This window comes from Lepidochelys kempii, chromosome 1 (genome assembly GCF_965140265.1).
Source record: "Lepidochelys kempii isolate rLepKem1 chromosome 1, rLepKem1.hap2, whole genome shotgun sequence".
NCBI classification, from domain to species: Eukaryota; Metazoa; Chordata; order Testudines; family Cheloniidae; genus Lepidochelys; species Lepidochelys kempii.
This window is the reverse complement of record NC_133256.1, coordinates 246,813,442-246,833,013: the sequence shown is the minus strand read 5'-3', so window position 1 is coordinate 246,833,013 and position 19,572 is coordinate 246,813,442. Positions and strand designations below refer to the sequence as shown.

At 44.4% G+C, this 19,572-nt stretch overlaps 1 protein-coding gene across 6 annotated transcripts in view; it reads left to right on the top strand.

Annotated features, from left to right (window-relative positions):
• The window catches only part of AGK (acylglycerol kinase), a 62,916-nt gene that overhangs the window by 40,948 nt on the left and 2,396 nt on the right, over positions 1-19,572 (top strand). For 3 of the 6 annotated variants that reach the window (XM_073322228.1, XM_073322238.1, XM_073322219.1), the window contains 8 exons: positions 2,868-2,937; positions 3,796-3,875; positions 5,820-5,877; positions 8,364-8,511; positions 9,746-9,843; positions 12,136-12,206; positions 16,928-17,012; positions 18,549-19,572. The exon at positions 18,549-19,572 is cut by the window's right edge and continues 2,396 nt beyond it. In XM_073322228.1, coding sequence (XP_073178329.1) covers positions 2,868-2,937; positions 3,796-3,875; positions 5,820-5,877; positions 8,364-8,511; positions 9,746-9,843; positions 12,136-12,206; positions 16,928-17,012; positions 18,549-18,686 — 748 coding nt within the window. In that variant the 3' untranslated portion in view covers positions 18,687-19,572. Of the gene's footprint in view, positions 1-2,867; positions 2,938-3,795; positions 3,876-5,819; positions 5,878-8,363; positions 8,512-9,745; positions 9,844-12,135; positions 12,207-13,716; positions 14,129-16,927; positions 17,015-18,548 lie in introns of those variants that run through there. The other 3 variants (XR_012156046.1, XR_012156045.1, XM_073322256.1) reach the window with 3 other exon arrangements.

The window sequence follows — 19,572 nt, the reverse complement described above, 5'->3', positions numbered from 1 at the left end:
TAGGAAGAAACTTCCCCAGTATATAGGACAATATACACTGTATATGCCCACTGCAGGGCTTCTTGTGCTTTCCTCTGAAGCATCTGTTTAGGATTCTCCTGGTCACCAGGAGACAGGATAGTGGACAAAACAGACCATGGGTCTGATCCAGTCAGGCAGTGACCATATTTCTGCATTTCGCTATGTTAAACATAAGCTTATTTTTCTGTTTGTTTTTTAAAAAAATGTAATTAACCAACTTTTCTTCCTCTTCCCACATTTTTCTACCTTCCAATTTCTCCCATACTAATGGATTTATTCCCTTCACTGTAAGCTCTGTTCACTCTTGTCACAGTAACTCATTAGCATTCTGCTCTGTGGAAGCGTTGCTGGTATACACAGTGCCTGCAAGCCAAACTGGCATAACATCTGATCCTTCATTAAAACTCCGAGTGCTTTGCAGCTCAACAAGATAGACAATGCACTAATCCAGTGGTTCTCAAAGCCGGTCTGCTGCTTGTTCAGGGAAAGCCCCTGGCGGGCTAGACCAGTTTGCTTACGTGCTGCGTCTGCAGGTTCGGCCAATCACGGCTCCCGCTGGCCGCGGTTCACCGCCCCAGGACAATGGAGGCTGCAGGAAGGGCGGCCAGCATGTCCCTTGGCCCGTGCCGCTTCCCGCAGCCTCCATTGGCTGGAGGAGGGCGAACCACCGAACCTGGAGATGCGGCAGGTAAACAAACCGGTCCAGCCCGCCAGGGGCTTTCCCTGAACAAGCGGCGGACCGGCTTTGAGAACCGCTGCTCTAATCAACAGTAGGATAAAAATAATTTTATGTTTGGGCTTTGAAGAAGCCATATGAATTGAGAGATCTTATTGTCCGTTGATAAATTTCATAGATGGGGACCACAATATATTGGTGGAGTTGAAAAGAGTTTGTCAATAAGCTGCTTAACAGCCCATGTTGGTAACAGAACCTGACTGCAGACATAAGAATGATAAATAGTAACATTTTAGATATTTGGACATTGGTTCCTCCTTTGCTTATTGGACTTAAATTCTGAGTTCAAACACCATAAAGAGCCAAGGAATGGACAAAAAGGTTCCTTTTCCTTCTTTAAGGGACTGATCCAAGGCCCACTGAAGCCAATGGAAAAACTCCTATTGACTTCAGTGGACGTTGGATTGACCTAAAGTGTTTTATATAGACAGGTGTCATGGGAAATGTGCGCAATCTTGAACTCAGGTCTTATTCAGTGACTGAAGGAGAAAATGTACCTTAAACATGTTTAACAGTTGAGGTTCAATAAGGATAAGTGCAGGGTCCTGCACTTAGGACGGAAGAATCCAATGCACCGCTACAGACTAGGGGCCGAATGGCTAGGCAGCAGTTCTGCGGAAAAGGACCTAGGGGTGACAGTGGATGAGAAGCTGGATATGAGTCAGCAGTGTGCCCTTGTTGCCAAGAAGGCCAATGGCATTTTGGGATGTATAAGTAGGGGTATAGCGAGCAGATCGAGGGACGTGATCGTTCCCCTCTATTCGACATTGGTGAGGCCTCATCTGGAGTACTGTGTCCAGTTTTGGGCCCCACACTACAAGAAGGATGTGGATAAATTGGAGAGAGTCCAGCGAAGGGCAACAAAAATGATTAGGGATCTAGAACACATGACTTAGGAGGAGAGGCTGAGGGAGCTGGGATTGTTTAGTCTGCAGAAGAGAAGAATGAGGGGGGATTTGATAGCTGCTTTCAACTACCTGAAAGGGGGTTCCAAAGAGGATGGCTCTAGACTGTTCTCAGTGGTAGCAGATGACAGAACGAGGAGTAATGGTCTCAAGTTGCAGTGGGGGAGGTTTAGATTGGATATTAGGAAAAACTTTTTCACTATGAGGGTGGTGAAACACTGGAATGTGTTACCTAGGGAGGTGGTAGAATCTCCTTCCTTAGAGGTTTTTAAGGTCAGGCTTGACAAAGCCCTGGCTGTGATGATTTAACTGGGAATTGGTCCTGCTTCGAGCAGGGGGTTGGACTAGATGACCTTCTGGGGTCCCTTCCAACCCTGATATTCTATGAACAGGCTCTGTGGTACAGAATCTTAAATAGTTTGTTGAGAAAAGCTTTGAGGCCATGTGTCATGGCTTAATATTAACCCTGGGGGATAAGCAGCAACCAGCAGCAGCAGCATGAAGGCTGGGTTAAGACTGGCAATAATGATGGGCACAATATAAGGCTAAAGGAGGGTAGAACAGATTAATTTAGTATACTAACGTACATTAAATCCCTGAATCATTTATAAAAATTACACCATCTAAGAGCAATGATATTTTTAAATCTCTCCCATATTTTATCCAAAGTCACTGTCTTACTGTCAATGCCCACAAAATCTAAGACAACGAGGAATGAATCTTGTCTTGTGCAAGGAAATAGGTATTGTGCTCCCTTGTCCAGATAAGTGCACTGATATGCTGCAAAAACAGCAGCAATATGCACTCGTATTTTGACTGAGTTCGGTCCTATGCACAGACCCCCAGCACATTCTCTGCTTGCCAATAGTAAAAGAAATTTGCAATTTGAATCCTTAAGGAGGTAAGGAATATAGTAGGTACATGCTCCTCAAAAGTAATTGGATGATCCTCTCTGAAAAAGTTACCCTGGCTTTTGTCATTCATTACTGCTGCTGACTCCTTTTGCTTCCCATCCTATAAGAAAATGACACACTATTTAGAGTGTAAGATCTTTGGGGCTGTGACTGTCTCTTACTGTGTATTTGTATAGTGCCTAGCATAGTGGGGCACTGATCTTGCTCAGTCTCTAAGTGCTACTGTAATATAAATAAATAATACTTTAAAAGCACACACTTCTTTTTTGTGGCCTTCTGGCTTTTTTTCAGACGCATTGCTGATGCTACATTGGCCATTCTGAAGGGCGAGACCATTCCACTTGATGTACTGCAGATCAAGGTTAAAAAAAAAAATCTTTTAAATGGCACCTTCCATTCACACTTTTAGGTGAAAACAGTATTCTTAATGCTTTTCTGTTTATTTCTCATGCACTCTGGCCATTCCATTCTCCATAGTATTGGGGAATCCTGTTAGATAATGTTTACACAAGAATACTCCCCCTCCAGTCAGTGATGTCATCACTTTGTGCTTATGACAATAGTTATTATAGTGGAAATCCTTTCATTTGCCCTCCTAATGGGTTGCATACAATAAAGTGGGATGTTCTGAGCTAAAGGGAATATTTGAGTATTTAAAAATGTTGTTTTGAGGCTGAAAGTGCTCGATGAATGCATAACTTGCAAATGCTGGTATTTCCGGAGGAATGAGATAATAGCTGTCTGAATTGATTTAAAATACATCTTGTGTAGATATTGGGATTAATAACCTGCCATCCTGGAAAACCTTTGACCATGTCTGTCACGTTTGTATACCTCCTTTTTCTGGTGTATCTGTTCTGTGAGCTAACAGCTGTCTTTCCAGCGGGTGTTTAGTGGTGCTGTGCAGCACACCTTTCTTTGGGCTCCTGGTATCCGCAAACTGAAATAATCCTTGCTGGGTGTGCAGTCAAAGTGAACTTCTGGCACCTTGGAAACCTTCAGCTATGATTTTCTCTCTGTTGGAGTAGACAGAATGTACCACTTGAGCTCTGTCCAGCCCTTATTGCTTTTGGTTATTATAGGACACCCTTGCTATAAAATTTCACCTCTGAGATTGGTCATAGATTAGCTGAATGACTGTTTCATGGTTGCAAAAAAGAATGTAAATGTGCACTAAATTGCTTTTTTTTTTTTTTTTTTTTTTTTTTTTTTTTTACAGGGAGAGAAGGAGCAGCCAGTGTTTGCAGTGACTGGATTAAGATGGGGATCCTACAGAGATGCAGGAGTTAAAGTTAGCAAGTAAAGAAATACAATGTGTTTTTTGTAGCTGTGCCTTTTTTTTATATCCCTTGGTATTTCCTATCCCAAATCTTGCAGTGACAAGGACAAAGATAGGCCCATTCCATAGCATTTTATAATGATAAAGCGTAAGGCATTTCAATGTTCCCTTTCATATGCATTTAGCATTTTACTTTCTGCTGACCTGATTTTGCAAATGTTAACTTCACACTTGCCCTATGATCTCCAATTCTGGAAGTTCTTTCACAGACAAAGCCAATGGGAAAGCTTTTTCCTGACTCCTGTCTGAGTAACGTTGTGTTTCATCAGTCACCAAGGAAAAGACACAACACACTCACTCTTAATGAAATTCAACTCCAGCAAAGAACATTAGATGCAATAGAAATGTCCTTCAGTTCCTGCCAGGAGTGGCATGGAATGTACTGTCTGATGATTTTCTGATCACTAAAGTAATAAATGCTGGGTTTGCTCCAAATGAATATTACTGAGCTATGCTGCAGCTGTTGGGTGCCTGGGAAGCAAAGGGATGTGGTAGTTCGTAAATGAACCACCTCAGTCAGCAGATGAGGGGTTGGGAGTTAGCAGAATGGGGTGACAAGGCCCGGCTTGGATCAGAGTGTTTGTCACTAGGGGGATTCAGCAGTTGGTGAGGGCACTAAGGTGCTTGCCACTGTGTGACAGGAGTGCCTCTTAGATGTAGCCCCAAGTTTCCCATGGCCAGTAGCTAATGGGATGCATTCTCTTCTCCCCTAAACACCCACTAGCGTTCCTGCCAGTGGCTAGACTCCCACGTCTTCACTCATTCCGACACACTGCGACCCCTCCAATCTTTCCCATGCAGTGATGTCCTTCTGCAGGACTTGGTCTGCTTCAGACTCCATATTGCACCGGTGGCATAATGGGTAGCTAAAAGGGAAGGCACCAGCTAAGGTGTGGCACAGATGGAGTTGAGCCACAAGTTCAGCAGGGAAGGGACCGTAAGAGTAGTAACGGGCTCCAGGGACCTCTGTGGGCTGCCTGATGGTTATTCCTCAATTCTCGTCTAGACACTATCCAGTGGGACTGCCATGATGTTGTCTGTGGTCTTGTGTGGTGGAGGTCATGTTGGGGATGGGAGGTGGTTAGTAGACAGATGAGTCAGTGGCTTAGTGGTGGCAGTGTAACGTGTGGCAGGATCCTGGTTGAGGTTTATGGAAGCCTATATAGTCTGGGTCTCCTACTCTTCAGACCTGCTGAAGTTCATGTGCTGTGTCTACGTTCTGCATGTGTCATTAAATGTCATCCAGTACTTTATGGTAACTGTACTTATTTGATCTGAGAGCACTTTCAGGCAAGTAAACGTTAGGAGCATCCATTCCTTTAATTCTGAAGTCATTGATTTCACATCCTCCATCCCATCCCTTCCTGCAGCCTGCTGAGATGCATCCCACCAGCTGTTGACCATGGGAACCTGAGTCATTTTGGATTGTGTCAGATAACTAGGTGGCACTCTGCTGCTGAGGCATCGGGCCACCTGTAGTGCAGGTTTTGTAATGCATTTCCCTGATCTGTGCAACCCAGCAATGGCACATGGGACTTGAGTCAAGAGTCTGTTCCTGATTCTGCCACTGACTTGGTGTGTGACCTTGGGCAAGTTCTCTGTGCTGCAGTTTCTCCTTCTGTAATATGAGGATAGTGATACTCTTTCACCAAGCACTTTGAAATCAAAGGATTAAAAGTGCTAATGATTACATATTGCTGCTATTATGTTGTGGGAACGACACATTTTGTAGTGTATAAATCTTGTATAAGTCATTTTTGTTGTATCTTGAAGTTCAAGTGCACAAGAATAAACTTCAACGGAAAGCAAGTGTATATACATTGGCATGTGTTGCATCAAGGAAGATTTTACTTTACCCAATGCCCCCTGAGTTTTCTCATGAATTTTGCCTCGGTTCTTTTCAGATACTGGTACCTCGGGCCTCTGAAAACCAAAGCAGCTCATTTTTTCAATACACTGAAGGTAAAGTATTATTACATTACTAAATAACAAAATAAAGCAAAGTATACCTAGCGAGGGGGAAAGAGAGGCAGTGTGTGTGCATTGTATGTGGAGCAATATTCCATGCATTATAATTCCATTGAGGAGTTCCAGGGACAATATAAACGAAGGGGGAAGTTCAGCTCATTTATATACCTAGAAACACATTCCGCCTTAATTGTGAAGCTCTGAGTGGGGTATGTTGTTTCTTACAATACATTGTAAAATTCCTGGTCTGAGGAACTGCTGGAACCATAGTCAAAGTCACTAGAGGGAGCTAATAACCACTTTTGAAGCTAGAGAGAGGCTAGTGCAGCTGATAACCAGTAGAGGGAGCTCAGCCATCTTTCTCCAATTCAGTCTGTCTTCAGGCTTCCTTATGGTAACGTTTCACCCTGATTTATTCATCTGATGTAAAAAATGCCTCTAATTAGACTGCATTATGAGTGTTGATAATCAGACAGAGGCTCCCAGGCGGGATAAATTGAACAAAAAGGTTAATTGCTTATATCTTAGTTTAAAGTTCTCAGGGACAGGGTGAAGCTTAACATCTGACCTGTGTTAAAGGTGATGCACTTCTACTCACATTGTCCTCCTGATCCCCTTAACATGTAAAACATGCAAACCTTCATAAAAATGCTGTGATATTACACAGGAATTGCCACAGCAGATCAGATCCATGTAGCCCACATCCTATCTGTGATGGTGGCCAGCACAGAATGCTTCATATGTCTCCACTAATTGATAGTTATGCAGTAGCATGCCCATGAGAGAAGTTTCTCCCTAACCCCAGGCAGCTAGGGGTTGTCTTTAGATCCTGAAGCAGGAGAGTTGGTAATAGTATACATTTATATTGTAGCTAGCATTACTGGGTATATTCCTATTGTTCACATAAATGTCTGACTTAAAGAGCATTCTGATATTTGCCTCAGTGATATCTAGTGGCAGTGAGTTCCACAGGTTGTTTATATATAGTGTTTTTAAAAATCTTTTTCTCATTTTTAAATCTCTTGCCTTTAAATTTCCTCGAGAGCCATCTTGTAGACAGAAGAGCTTTATCGACTTTTTCAGTGTCATTCATTACTCTACTACGTTACCTTTTTTCACCTCTTCTCTAAACTAAATAGTCCCACTATTTTTGTTTCTTCTTTTTTTGAAGGCTTGCTTTGCCACTAATCATGTTCACTTCCCTACTCTGCACCTTTCCGATTTCTGCTGTCCCCCTTTTGAATGGGGTGCCCATAATTGATCACAATAGTCAGGGTGAAGGACTTACCATGATTGTATATAATGTCATTACAGTGACTATTCTCCTTTATTCTAAAATGGTGGTCCAAAACATAGCAGTTTTTACAGTGTTTTGAGCCATAGCAGTAATCTGGAAGAAATACTAAGTTCAGGCCCTGCTTTTTCCCCAGGATCATTAATATTCTTATGCTTGTACTGCTCTTTCTGAACAATTCGATCAGTCCTATTAATGTGACCATGAGCTATGATGCAATTTTTCACCATGCTCAGAGTTGTGCGGGGGCAGGGCTACACACTGTGAGTCCTATGATCCAAAATAAGCTTGTAACTTTTTCGCTTACAGTCCTCGCCATTGTCCTGTGCAAAGACGAATATATGTACCTTGTGCACATGGGCTATCAGCTAAATTTCTGTAGTGTGTTAATTTCAATACCAAACCAGCAGTTGGCAACATTTATTCCCTCTGGCTATGTATTTAGTCTTTTAGAAGTTAGTTAAAAAAGGAAGTAAATGGTGTCCCCAGTTTTAGCCATGGGCACTATCTGAGTAGCTAATGTTTTGTTTTAGCCTCTAAAGTTCTGGCATTAGAATCAGAAATATCAGTGGATAACAGTTAGAGCCCTGCATGGATACAAAATTTGTATCCGCCTCCGATCCGCAAACATGGTCTGCATAGATCCGCAGATTTGCAGGGCTCTAGATATAAAATTTGGATCCTCATCCACCCGCAATCTGCAAACATGGTCTGCAGATAGCTGCAGATTTGCAGGGCTCTAGTAACAGTGTGCTATATGTTAGTGTTTTGCCTCTCAAATTCTTTATAACGTTACTGGAGCTGCGCCTGTGGCCCTATGGTTAGTTCTGTCTGTTGCCGGGCTGGAGAACTGGATTTCTAGCACAGATTTCTCTCTCTCTCTCTCTCTCTCTCTCATCCTCCTGCAGCAGAGGCAACACACACTTAGCCCTCTGCCAGGGAGTAAATACACCTCATTGCTCTGCTAGGGAGGACTAGCTGAAAAGGCTCTGGAGTCTTGTGTAATCCTTCCCAGCTGGGAGAATGTCAGCTCCCACATGGGAAACTGAAGGATGGAGAACCTTAAAGTGGGATCCTCGGGCTGTGAAGGGAACATAGCTGTTACCTCCCACTCTCTCACACAGAATAAGCAGATGCTTGCTCACCAGAAGGCCATTTTTCTTCCTCCTTTTTGGGTAAATCCAAGGAATGGCCTCAGAAACATCAAGCATCCCTTACATATTTGGGCCCAACCAAGAGACCCCCTGAGGAGCCGGAAGAGAAGCCGTCCAGACCCTCTTTGTATGTGAGGATTTACAGAAGGCTTTCACTGTACTGGGCATCTCCCCAAAAGGGTAAGCAGCATGTGTGAGGACATAGAATCAGAGATGGGCTTTATCCAACAGTGCACCATCCAATAAGACTGTTTCATGGAGAGACCAGTGGAGCGGATCCTGTCTGCATGTGCTTTTATCCTTAGACTCCACTGCAGTGTATAAACGTTGTCCAGGTTTTATTTCTGGTTTCCATCCTTTTTCAGTATATCTGCAGTCCAAAAAGCCCTGTCAGGCTGATTGCAGGGATGCAGCCATCATGGTTATTGCTAGCTTGGAAGTAATGGTGTTCAAAAAAAGGACAGAGAAGTACTTAATATGCTCTGACCCTCTCCCAACAAACCATACGTACAACAAGAACTTGAGCTGTTAGCTGGGCCAGCAAGTGCTCAGACACAGTGGCCATGCGCATGGTACGAATACCCACGTAGACAGAAGTCAAGCACTTTGTAGAGGCACAGTGCAGGCACTTCTGGCGGTAGGCGGCCAACCATGCCACTTTCTAGTAGTCCCTGAATCCTTCCTCCCTCAGAGGAAGCATGTTCTTGTTTACTGGATAGAGAGCAAGTATCGACAGGAGTGAGAAACACTCACTGAAATAGTGAGTCTAGGGCCATCTTGATGGCCTAGATTTGGCCCACTACCTTGCCCTGTAGGAGTTCTTGCCACTTAGTCCCTGGCCCAGCAGGGGGTGGGAATGTCACATGGGCAGCACATTCAGCCCCTCAGGGGAGTGCCTTGCATGCTCCACCAGTATTGATGGATTTCCAACGCCCATCCAGTTCTTCCGGGCCAGAAGCCCTACAAATGTATCGATGAGCTAAAAGCAGGACTAAGTGGCGAGCATAGGCTGTGGCAGGGATGAGTAGAGGTTGTCTGTGGGAAATAAATATTAGCACAGCATCCTAAATGTCACAGCTTTTGGATTTTGTTGGAGTGGGGGCTACATCCCTTTAATAGATTGCTAAGTGCTCCTGTTCTGTGAGCCCAAGAGACCTGTCAATCTGGGGTCACTCGGGACTGCTTTTAAAGCATTTGTGCAATGTGCTGTTTGTCAGCTTAACTTTCCAGCCTCGGCCCTCACAGCTTCCATTCTCTATTTGTCGCTTTTTAAATTTGAAGGAAACAAAGCCTGTGGAAATAATGGGACAGAGCCGCTTTCACCGGCACTGCTCTTTCATATTTCACAGCAGTGGAACTCTGGCCTGTGTAATTTACTTTCTGGCTAATGGTCTCTTCCCTTCTGGATTCTCAGAAATCCCCCACGAGGCAACCCTGGAGGCCTGGGAGGAAATGCAGCTGTCCACCATTGAACTCTCCATCACGACTCAGAACAGGCAGCTTGACCTGACAGTAAGAGCACAGTCTAAATAAATCCCTTTCTGTGCAGAGCGCTCCTTCCTTGCTGAACTCCCATCTTCCTGACTACACAGAGTAAACTCTGTCTTTGTGAGTATGGGACTTCAGGAGAATCTGAGAGAGGGCCAGTTTTAAGGGTCATTATAAAGATCCTGCAAGACTGGATTGCAGAAGCCAGATTGGGGCAGAGAGGGCAGTGTGTGTGTAACAGGAAGTTTTCAGTAACCAACCGAAATCCTAACACTTTCATGGCAGGGACTAGGCACCTCCGCTCCTTGCCCCATGGGAAAGTGGAGATATTATTTACTGATGCTGAAGTGAAACAGTAAGCCTGGACGTGTGCCTGGAATGTTGACCCTGTCCCTCTGCCAACTGCAGAGCGAAGGACTCAGAAATGCTGGCACTAAAACAAGGACAGAGGCCATTTTAAATTAAAGAGGATAGGAGCCGGTAATTTTTATTTGTTTGTTTTGTGAGGGGCGGGGGAGAGATACATAAAGCTGTCCCTGTGAGAGCCTCCTTGGCGCAATATGCCGCTGTTTATTTCAATCGCCCCTAACACCATCTCTGGCTGGAGTCCATGTTTCATAGCAGTGAAATCACAGCAAAGATTTCTGGGTTGATTTAAGTCTTTAGTTCTGATGGAAAGTGCTGGACTGACATTCACAGTGATCACAGCCCTTTCTTTATAGGACCAGGAAAAAAACCGGCAACATAGTGTAAGCTTCCCCATGCTGCCCTCCCCCAGCGTGCCACAGTATGGAGGTGCGGGGATAGTTTAATTTCCACACAGCCTTTGGCCTCACTGCGCAGGCTACCAACAGGAACTGGACCGAAAGCATCAACAGTCCTTGGTTGGTAACAGCTTTGGTCAGTACTGAGCTGGACTGGATTTGAACCTGTGATCTGAAGTGAAGAACTCAGTGGTCCCTGCGGCCACTTCTTCATTTCCAGTCACTTTGCCTCCAGCGCTAGTGGCACTTCACTAGTCAATGGGGAGGGGCATGTGCTCACTGCCGTGGCCACCAGTGCAGCCCCATGAACTGGCCACCTTTTGGGTGAGTGGCTGCAGGAGCAAAACAGTTTACCTTCGTGCAGTTTCACCCCCGTTAAACAAGCATCTTCATATCATGTCTTATCCCCACCCATCTGGATCCCCTTAAGTCCTCCATGCTTTTACACTCATCCCTGAGACCACATATAATGGTCATTGTCCCCCCAGCCTGAAGGGACTGGATAGAGACTCTTTGGAATCTATCACATAGCTCGTTAATCAGCCATCGGCGTCTCAGATGAGTAACATGAGTCATTCCTTCCTCCCTCCCATCCCAGGTTGAGGTCTAGTCTACAGTAGATAGAGTTGACTGGTATAGCTGTACATGTATAGCTATATCAGCCAGTCCTCCTAGTTTAGATTCAGCTTGTACTAGCAAAAGAGTGCTTTTTCCCGTGTAGCTTACACTGGTTCTGCAGATGGAATAAGCTATACTGGCAAAAGAACTTCTTTGCCAGTCTAGCTGAATTTACACTAGGGCTTTTGCCGTAATAGAAATGTTGTTAAAAAAAATCACACCCCTAACCAACATTACTGTAAGGGCAAATGTTCGTAGTATAGGCCTGATGTAAGTGCATGTAGCAAGTGAGAAATCAAGACAACCGGTCAACTGAGCCAGGACTTTAAAGACAATGTCAGCTATACTTTGACCCCAAATCTACCTTTTCTACAGATAAGCTTTTACAGAATCAAGGACCAAAAGAAATGCTTCCATCGTTCATATTTTTTAACTCCAGTGGGCATAGGTTTTTTTTAAAATGAATAAACATTTCCTCGTGCAGCACTTGCTGGCCAATTGTTGTAGCACTGTGCTACATAAGAACCTGGAAGAGGCGTTGACTAGGTAGGATCTGTTGTGAACAGAAGTCAGATTGAATAGCCTACTTCCATTGTCCTACTAGTTGCACGGAATGCAAAAAGAAACCAATGCCATAAACGGTAAAATGATAAAAATTGGTTTAATATTTTTGTTGAATATGTAATGTGGTGTTTAGTACAGAATAATGGTTGGTAAGGAATCATTAGGTAACATTCGAAACCTGACGCTGACCATTTAAGTCAGGAAAAAAATTAATTCTTTTTCCTTTCATCCCTTACAAAATACAAACCAACCCAACCCTCTTTTCCTGGGACAGTTCAGGATGTGGAAATGGGCTGTCTCCTTAAAGAGAGTATGGAGGGTGTGATGCTGCAGAAACACTAACTGTCTGTGTTTTAAATCTCTTCCATAGCGCACAGAAGACTCCATGAATATTTGCATTGAATCAGATACAGTCAGCAAGGGAGACTTCATAAATAGGGGGTGAGTACGGGGAGGATGTCAGATTTTCTAGATGAGTCGCAAAACTGATTGTGTATTCTTGGCTTTTGTGTGGCAAGGACAAAAGTGGGGAATGCCTTTTAGGGATTGTTGGGTTTGTTCATTCAAATCCAGGTTTACTTTAATTTTCTTGTTTTGAAAGCAAGAGCCAATGTTGTGTGGCTAGAACGCCCCTCCCTACCTTCCACGATTTCTGCACCCTCCCCTTTTCCTCCTCTCCAATGCTGACTGACGTTATTATTGGTATAACACCATCAAGAGGCCAGGTGCTTTAAAGAAAGGTAGGAAGACAACATCCGCGCCCCAGAAATCTTGCAGTTTAGATGAACGATGGAGGGGCTGGGATACAACAGAATCAATGTGACGGCACTGGTGATGTTTGGCACATGCCTTTGTTAGTGCCAGGATTCAGTTTTTAAGGGACGGGATAAAGATCTTCAGTCCCTCAGCTCACTAACACACCTCTGAAGTAAGGTCTCAGCTGGAAAGGCCCCATTGGAAGAAGTGCATTTTAAGGAGGGACTTGAACAAATAGAGTGACAGCATGGGCAGACCAGGGGTTCCAGGCATGGGGGCCTGGTACATGGAAGGAGGTCTGGAGTCTTCTAACCTCCTTATTCACCACTTCCCTTCTGCTTGCAATGCTTTCCTGTGAGATGCTCATTTCTCCTGCTCTGTAAAGGAAGCACTAGGTGCTGATCTGAGCTTCTTTCCTACCTCCTCTAAGTACCCTCAATTCCAAATTTATCACATTATTACTCCTTGTTGAAGTGGAGTGTGAGGCTTCTAGAGAAGTGTCACAAGGAGTCTCCCACAATATCAGAGTCTGCTTATTCCAGCAGGCTGGTCTTTTGGTTGCAGCTGCTGTTTTCCAGTCCTAGGGCCCCCTCCAGTGAAACCAGATGGAAAGGTGTGGAAATGTCATAAGCAGCTTTTAGGTGCCGCATGGCTACTGCACATCTGTACCTTGTTTACAATATTAATAGCAGTAGTAGGCAACTTATTTTAGCACTCCACATTACTTCAGTGGGAACAGTATCTTCAGAACTATGAATACATAACTGATCAGGTGGCATTGGGTGTAAATTGAATCAGCCATGTTGATTGTAGGTTGCCTGCCATTTGAATCTGTGCTGTAAAGACTTTATAGAAGGAAATGTTTATGATACTGTTACCATCGGCAGCAAAAAGAATCTGCCTTACCAGGAGAGGGGGGAAAAGAGCTTGTGATCTTGCCTGGGACATCTCACCACCAGGAAGGTGCCAGCAAATTAGCGGGAATTCAGAGAGAAAAGTATCTTCCATTCCCAGTCAGTCACCAACACACGCAACACATATTGTTTCCTGGCTACATGGGATACATGGATACATGGTTCCCAGCAGTATGTCACATTCTGTGACTGGTTACACATTCGTGCAGAAAGCTGCGGAAGAATGTAAACTCATGCAGCTGGCAGCATGCACCCAACACCTCTTCTTAATCTACTCCCAAAATTCTGTAGGTAAATCAAGAAAGAGAGAACAGAGGGAGAGGGTCTGCTCAGCCCTCAAAAGAGAAGACTGAGAGGGACAACAATAGAAAATGCCATCTGAAAGAAAAGGTCTCAAAGGACACCACCATCAAAGCCACCTCATCACAGAGTCCCTGCTACCAGCCACCAGAGCAGAGGAGCTTGTCTTTGGAAGCATTTGAGGAATCATTTGTGCAGAGGAGTTTTGTCCCGTTTTACCTCGCCAGGGGGTGGAAAAGTTTGTGGAAATGCATTGAGGAGAATCTGTCAGGACTGATAGTGCCTCCCTCTCTTCAATCTGTGTGGGAAATCAGAAGATGGTTGAGATTGAAGGTAGTGGACGCTTTGGAACCTGAAAGGAGTGCTGGAGGCTGAATGCCATCGGACTGCAAAGTGAGATTTAGGTCATACCATGTGCTTTGTATAACCCCAAGTCTATAGATCTCAGATGTGAATAACAACAAGCAGCTAGGATGAAATCAATATTTAAGTTGAGGTGATTACATCATAGCCCCACTTCAAACTGCTGCTCTGTGGGGGAAAAAGAGGAGATACCCGATGTACCACTACTAATTTTCTTTCTCGCTCCCCAGCTTGAGCTCTGTATAAAATTATAAGGGACATCACCTAAGGGCATGAGCTTGGTTACCAGGTGGAGTAGGTCAGGCATTTCTCCATTGTACACTGTTGTGCGTTATGATGGGGTTTGGGTTCCTCGTAACCGTTTAGCATTGGCCACTGCTGGAGACTAGGTAACGGACTAGGGGGATAATTATTCTTTTGGGGTATGTTCCAGCCACAGTATGTGTTGCCAGTTGGCGATGTGATGCAGTGAATAGCTTTTTGCCTCTTTGTGTGTGTAGGTTAGAGTATATAGTGGGATATCGTTGCCTATGAAAACTTCGTTATTGTTATGTATTTTTGTTGCTGATTCTTCTTACTCTGAGTAAGAGACCAGAGTAAGGATCTGAATAAATAGTAAACCCCTTATGACCCTTATGTAGGACCTCTAGAGGAGTACTTAACACTGGTTCTAGCTGCGTACCTGTTTGCTTTTCTAACATGCTCCCTTTCCTGATCTTTTGTTCCCTGTCTCTGTCTTGCCTTTCCTGATCATGCAGTTTGATCCACATAGGCAGAGTATGCACCCATGTGGAGGCCCATTGACTTTAGTGGTGCCCTATGCAGACAGAGGGGTCCGCCTGCACAGATGTGTTTGCAGGATTCAAACACATGAACCCTTCTGAAATAGGGAAGGTGTCTAACTGTTTGTTTATAAAGCACAGTATAAATCAAGAGCATTGCATGCTGTCAGTGATTTATAAATCTATACTACTATGAGAAAGTTAACTCCCTTGAATTCACTGATTAATCTTTTAATATAGATGGTTAAAAACAAACTTCCCAATGTCTACATTGCTTGTCTCCTCACCTGTCTCTTTCCTGTGGTATCTCAGCTTTCCTTTCTGTGGTTTTGTCCTCCTCCCCTATTTGTGGTCCTGTTCCCTCATTCCCTGTCCCCCACAACTTCACAGCATGAATTCTAAGAGTGTTTGCATTCCCAAAGTCACATAACTCTTTTGAGGGGACTTTCCTGGTTATATATTCATAGGACATCCATTACTGAGTGATGTTTGAACCCCCCATCCTTTCTTTTCAGCCTGTTACAGCCTTCTGTACCTTAAGCCTTGACTACACTACAGGAAAAAGTTGAGCTAAGCTACACAATTTGAGTTACGTGAATAGCGTAACTCAAGTCAACGTAGTTTAGATCTACTTACCGTCGACTCCCACTACGCTTCTCCATCCGTGGAGTACAGGAGTCGACGGGAGAGTGATCCGCAGTTGATTTAGCGGGTCTTCACTAGACCCGCTAAATCGACCGCCGATGCATTCATCACCGTGCGTCAATCCCCCAGTAAGTGTAGACAAGCCCTAATTGAACAACCCTGGACAGATAATACTGCAGCAACTCCACCTGTTTTGGAGATCTGTAACTCTCGTGTGGAAATAGCCATGATTATTCTGGCTTATTTCTGGAGAGCCACAATACATGAAGGTCAGGACTGTATTATTCTGTTTACCTGCCTGTCTCTGGCATATGGGAACAGGAAGAGGCATACAGCGATCAGTTCTTTTGGGGCATGGGGGAATTCTCTCTCGTACAGAGGGTCAGCAAAAGGTCTGTGTGCCACTGATTCCCTCTAAATGAAGCATATGTTAATGGGACTTAGGAATGCATAGACCTTGTGCTGCCTCTGTGCATTGAGGTGAATTTAACCCTTGATAAATTAACAAAACAAAAGGATCTGAATATATGAGAGTATTATTTTTACCAGTTGGAGAGGAAGGATGAACCAGAGGGTAGCATGCTGGCCTGGGACGTGGGAGACCTGGATTCGTGTCCCTGTTCTGCCACAAACTTCCTGGGCAAGTCATTTAGCTGCGCTGTGCCTCCATTCCCCATCTGAACAGTGCAGATGATGATACTTCCCTAAATCCACTGTAGCCACATAAACATGTTAAAGATCGAGGTGCTCATATACTAAGGCAATGGGGGCCATGTAAGTACCTGAGAGACAGGCTGACGAAGTTTACAAAAGTGAACATTTTATTTAGAACAGGTCAAATGAATGGGGGTTTGTACTGCCAGACAGGAGTGAAACTAATAAAGCAACCTTTGCTTCACCTTGTGCCGGTGATGAAACTGGAAGAGCTTTTGTCAAACGCCAGCTTAAAGATACAGGTACATCTGATTCTAGCGCCTGTATTCAATCGTAACTATTTACTGAACGCTCTTTGAGGCCATCAGTAATTTTTGTGGGTTTGGTGCTAAATGAGGAAGACAGGAATGATGCTGCTCTGCGTGTGAGTGGACATCACAAACCCACCCTATGAGATGACACAGTGGGCAGATGCTGCTCAGGACAAACCCAGCGCATCACTAAGCGTGGGGTGCTGAAGGTCAGTATTGAGGTGCATTAATAATTGTGTGGCAGAAAAGCAACATCTACCTCCAGGAAGCGCTAACTGTCCCTCATGCTTGCAGCCACAAAAGCTCTCATACTTTCTTTTGGAAGGAGGAAATTAAATTAACAATCACTTGATGACCCTCCTGTATGTCTTGTGCCTGTAAGCCTGGTTGCTTCTGCTGAAAGCTAATACTTCTTTTTCCTCATTTGATTTGAACAGAAGTCAAAAGATGTGTGACCCCCAGTTGTGCCCTGAAGGAAGTCAGTGTGTCCAAGCCAGCAGATGCATCTTGCAGCTTCCAGAGGTGAGAAGCCAGAAATTGTGGAAAGCGGGGTCACTTGTTTCTTAGTGCAACATGCTAAGAAACCCCAACGCCCAGCATTGACAGGTGGTCATGCTGTCCTCACTGTCAATAAGGCAAGCCACCTCCAGTGCAGCCCGTCAGAAAGACAAATGGGTTCCCAAACCAGGAGACCCAAGATGTAATCCCGAGTCAGGCATCACTACTGTACATGTCTGTGGCTAGTGTAGGAACTGTGTGGCCCAGCTCCAGAAGCAGTTCGTTCCTGTCCATCCAGCCAGCAAAAAGTGTCACCATGCTTGCAGTGTGAGTAGGATAGAAAAACAGCCTCCTGCTAAAGTTCATGTCTTAGTGTGTGCACATCCCCTCTGCTGGCTAGTCTCTGAGTACTTAAATCTTTCTTTAGATTGCCAGTCTAGAAGGGTTCTGCCAGAGGTGAAAAGATGGAGAGCAGAGGTGTGGGATTATGAAGACCCATGCTAACTGAGCTGAGGCCAGGAGGGAAATAATGATCAAAAGGCGCTACGGATATGAATCCCAAGACCTTAGATAAGTGGGCAGCCCTTACACTGAGGAAATGTTTGAGCAGATTAATTTTTAGTTGCCTCCTAAAAATAAGGCAGCAGGGTAGATGTTAGCTTGGGTTTAACATCCCAGTACATCATCTTAATAAGACTAAGCCCTGCATTTGCAAGGGTATAGAGTCGATCTACTAGGTTATGTCCACATCTTTAGCTATTATAATCCTCTTTAGAGACCTGATATGCCTTGTGGAGAAATGAGATCCATACCCTGGCAGAGTGGCCCTTCCCAGGAGTTGAGAGAATCTTTGGCACTCTGCTCTTCTGGTAAAGTCCTCACCCAGGCAACTGGACTGAATAATGAATGTTTTCATTAGCCAGCATCCTCGTTCACACATGGCTTCGACATCATCACAATCTCCGGCTTTGCAAATACCTGCAAAAACTGTCCGGCTCAGGGCTGGATACAGTCAAGACAGACTCGTTTACTCCCTAACTGCTGATGAGGTCTTTAATAACAGAAGGCAAGCACATGGTTTATGTACAAAAGTAAACCCATTACCATGTTGATGGACTGGCATTAATCACTGGTGATTTTGTGTATGTGTCAGTGTAAAATAGAGGTCTGAGCAGGATTGTTTTGAACCAAAATAATCACTGTTTAATTTTTTTTTCAATCTCAAAGAAAAACTCAGCCCAGCTGTAAATAGTAATTCCAAGGGCAAAGAATCCTTAAATCTAAACAATGCAGACCATTAAAGGGATCTAGCATTTAATTCCTGCCAAATTGCCAATTAGTTACTGAGCGAGGTAATATTTTACATGACAGCTGGTTAATACAGTATGTGCAGCCAGTAACCGCTCTCTATGTACTGGTGTGGCTAAACGGCAGAGGGGGTCAAGACCCAGCAGGGAACCCAGCAGCACTCTGAAGTGGAGACATAAGTGGGCCCAGGTACCACTGTTACAGCATCATTGTAACAATTGATTCATCTGACCTACACTTGATTCTACACAGGGCACCGAGGGCTCCTTTGGCATAGATAGCGAGGAGTATGAGGCCATGCCTGTTGAAGTGAAGCTGTTACCCCGGAAGCTCGAATTCTTCTGTGACCCCAGAAGGAGAGAACAGATGCTCCAGCCAGCAGTGCAGTGAGAAGTCACCTCAGAGGGACCAGTCTCATCAGGATCTTCGGGGTCACCCAGGAGAGCACTAAGCTGATTAACCCCATAGCGTCATTAGTTACTTGGCCAGTGAACACACAAGGTGTTGGCACCTTGGTGGGAACTGCTGACTTGGCAAGTACCAAAGAGGTAAAAAGTGTAACTTTGACTCTCAGAAACAGATCAAGTTAGTGGTGTCTGTTTTTTTTTTAAGAAGCCGTCACTGTTCCATGTACGGTACTACAGGTGAGTGCTGTAATATGTGCTATCGTTCTACTGCAAGTGTCTATTAAAGTGAAATGAAAACACACTTCTGTGGGTTTGAGAGTTTAGAGCCACCTTTCTTACCTGTGTTTAAAGCTGTAAATTCTGCGATTTATGGAAAAACTATGAACAAGATGCTGCTGGGGTTAATGGGAGGGGAGCTTATAAAATTCAGGAATTGCCACACAAGAACAGATACGTAGGTCAGCTAGTCTGGTCTCCTATCTCCTTTTGTCAGTGATGGATGCTTCGGAGGAAGGCTACAATGCACTTACATAATGGGGGAGGGATAGCTCAGTGGTTTGAGCATTGGCCTGCTAAACCCAGGGTTGAGAGTTCAATCCCTGTGGGGGCCATTTAGGGATCGGGGCAAAAATTGGGGATTGGACCTGCTTTGAGCAGGGGGTTGGACTAGATGATCTCCTGAGGTCCCTTCCAACCCTAATATTCTATATGATTCTATGATGTCTTACTGTATTGGAGGGTGGGAAATACTTCTGTGACCTCAGCTTATGCTCTTTAACAGTTTCAGTTCCCACACTTTAATTTTATTGTAGCTAGTGTAACTTTAGATACTGAAGACCTTCCATAAGGAAACCTCCTGCCTAGAGAGC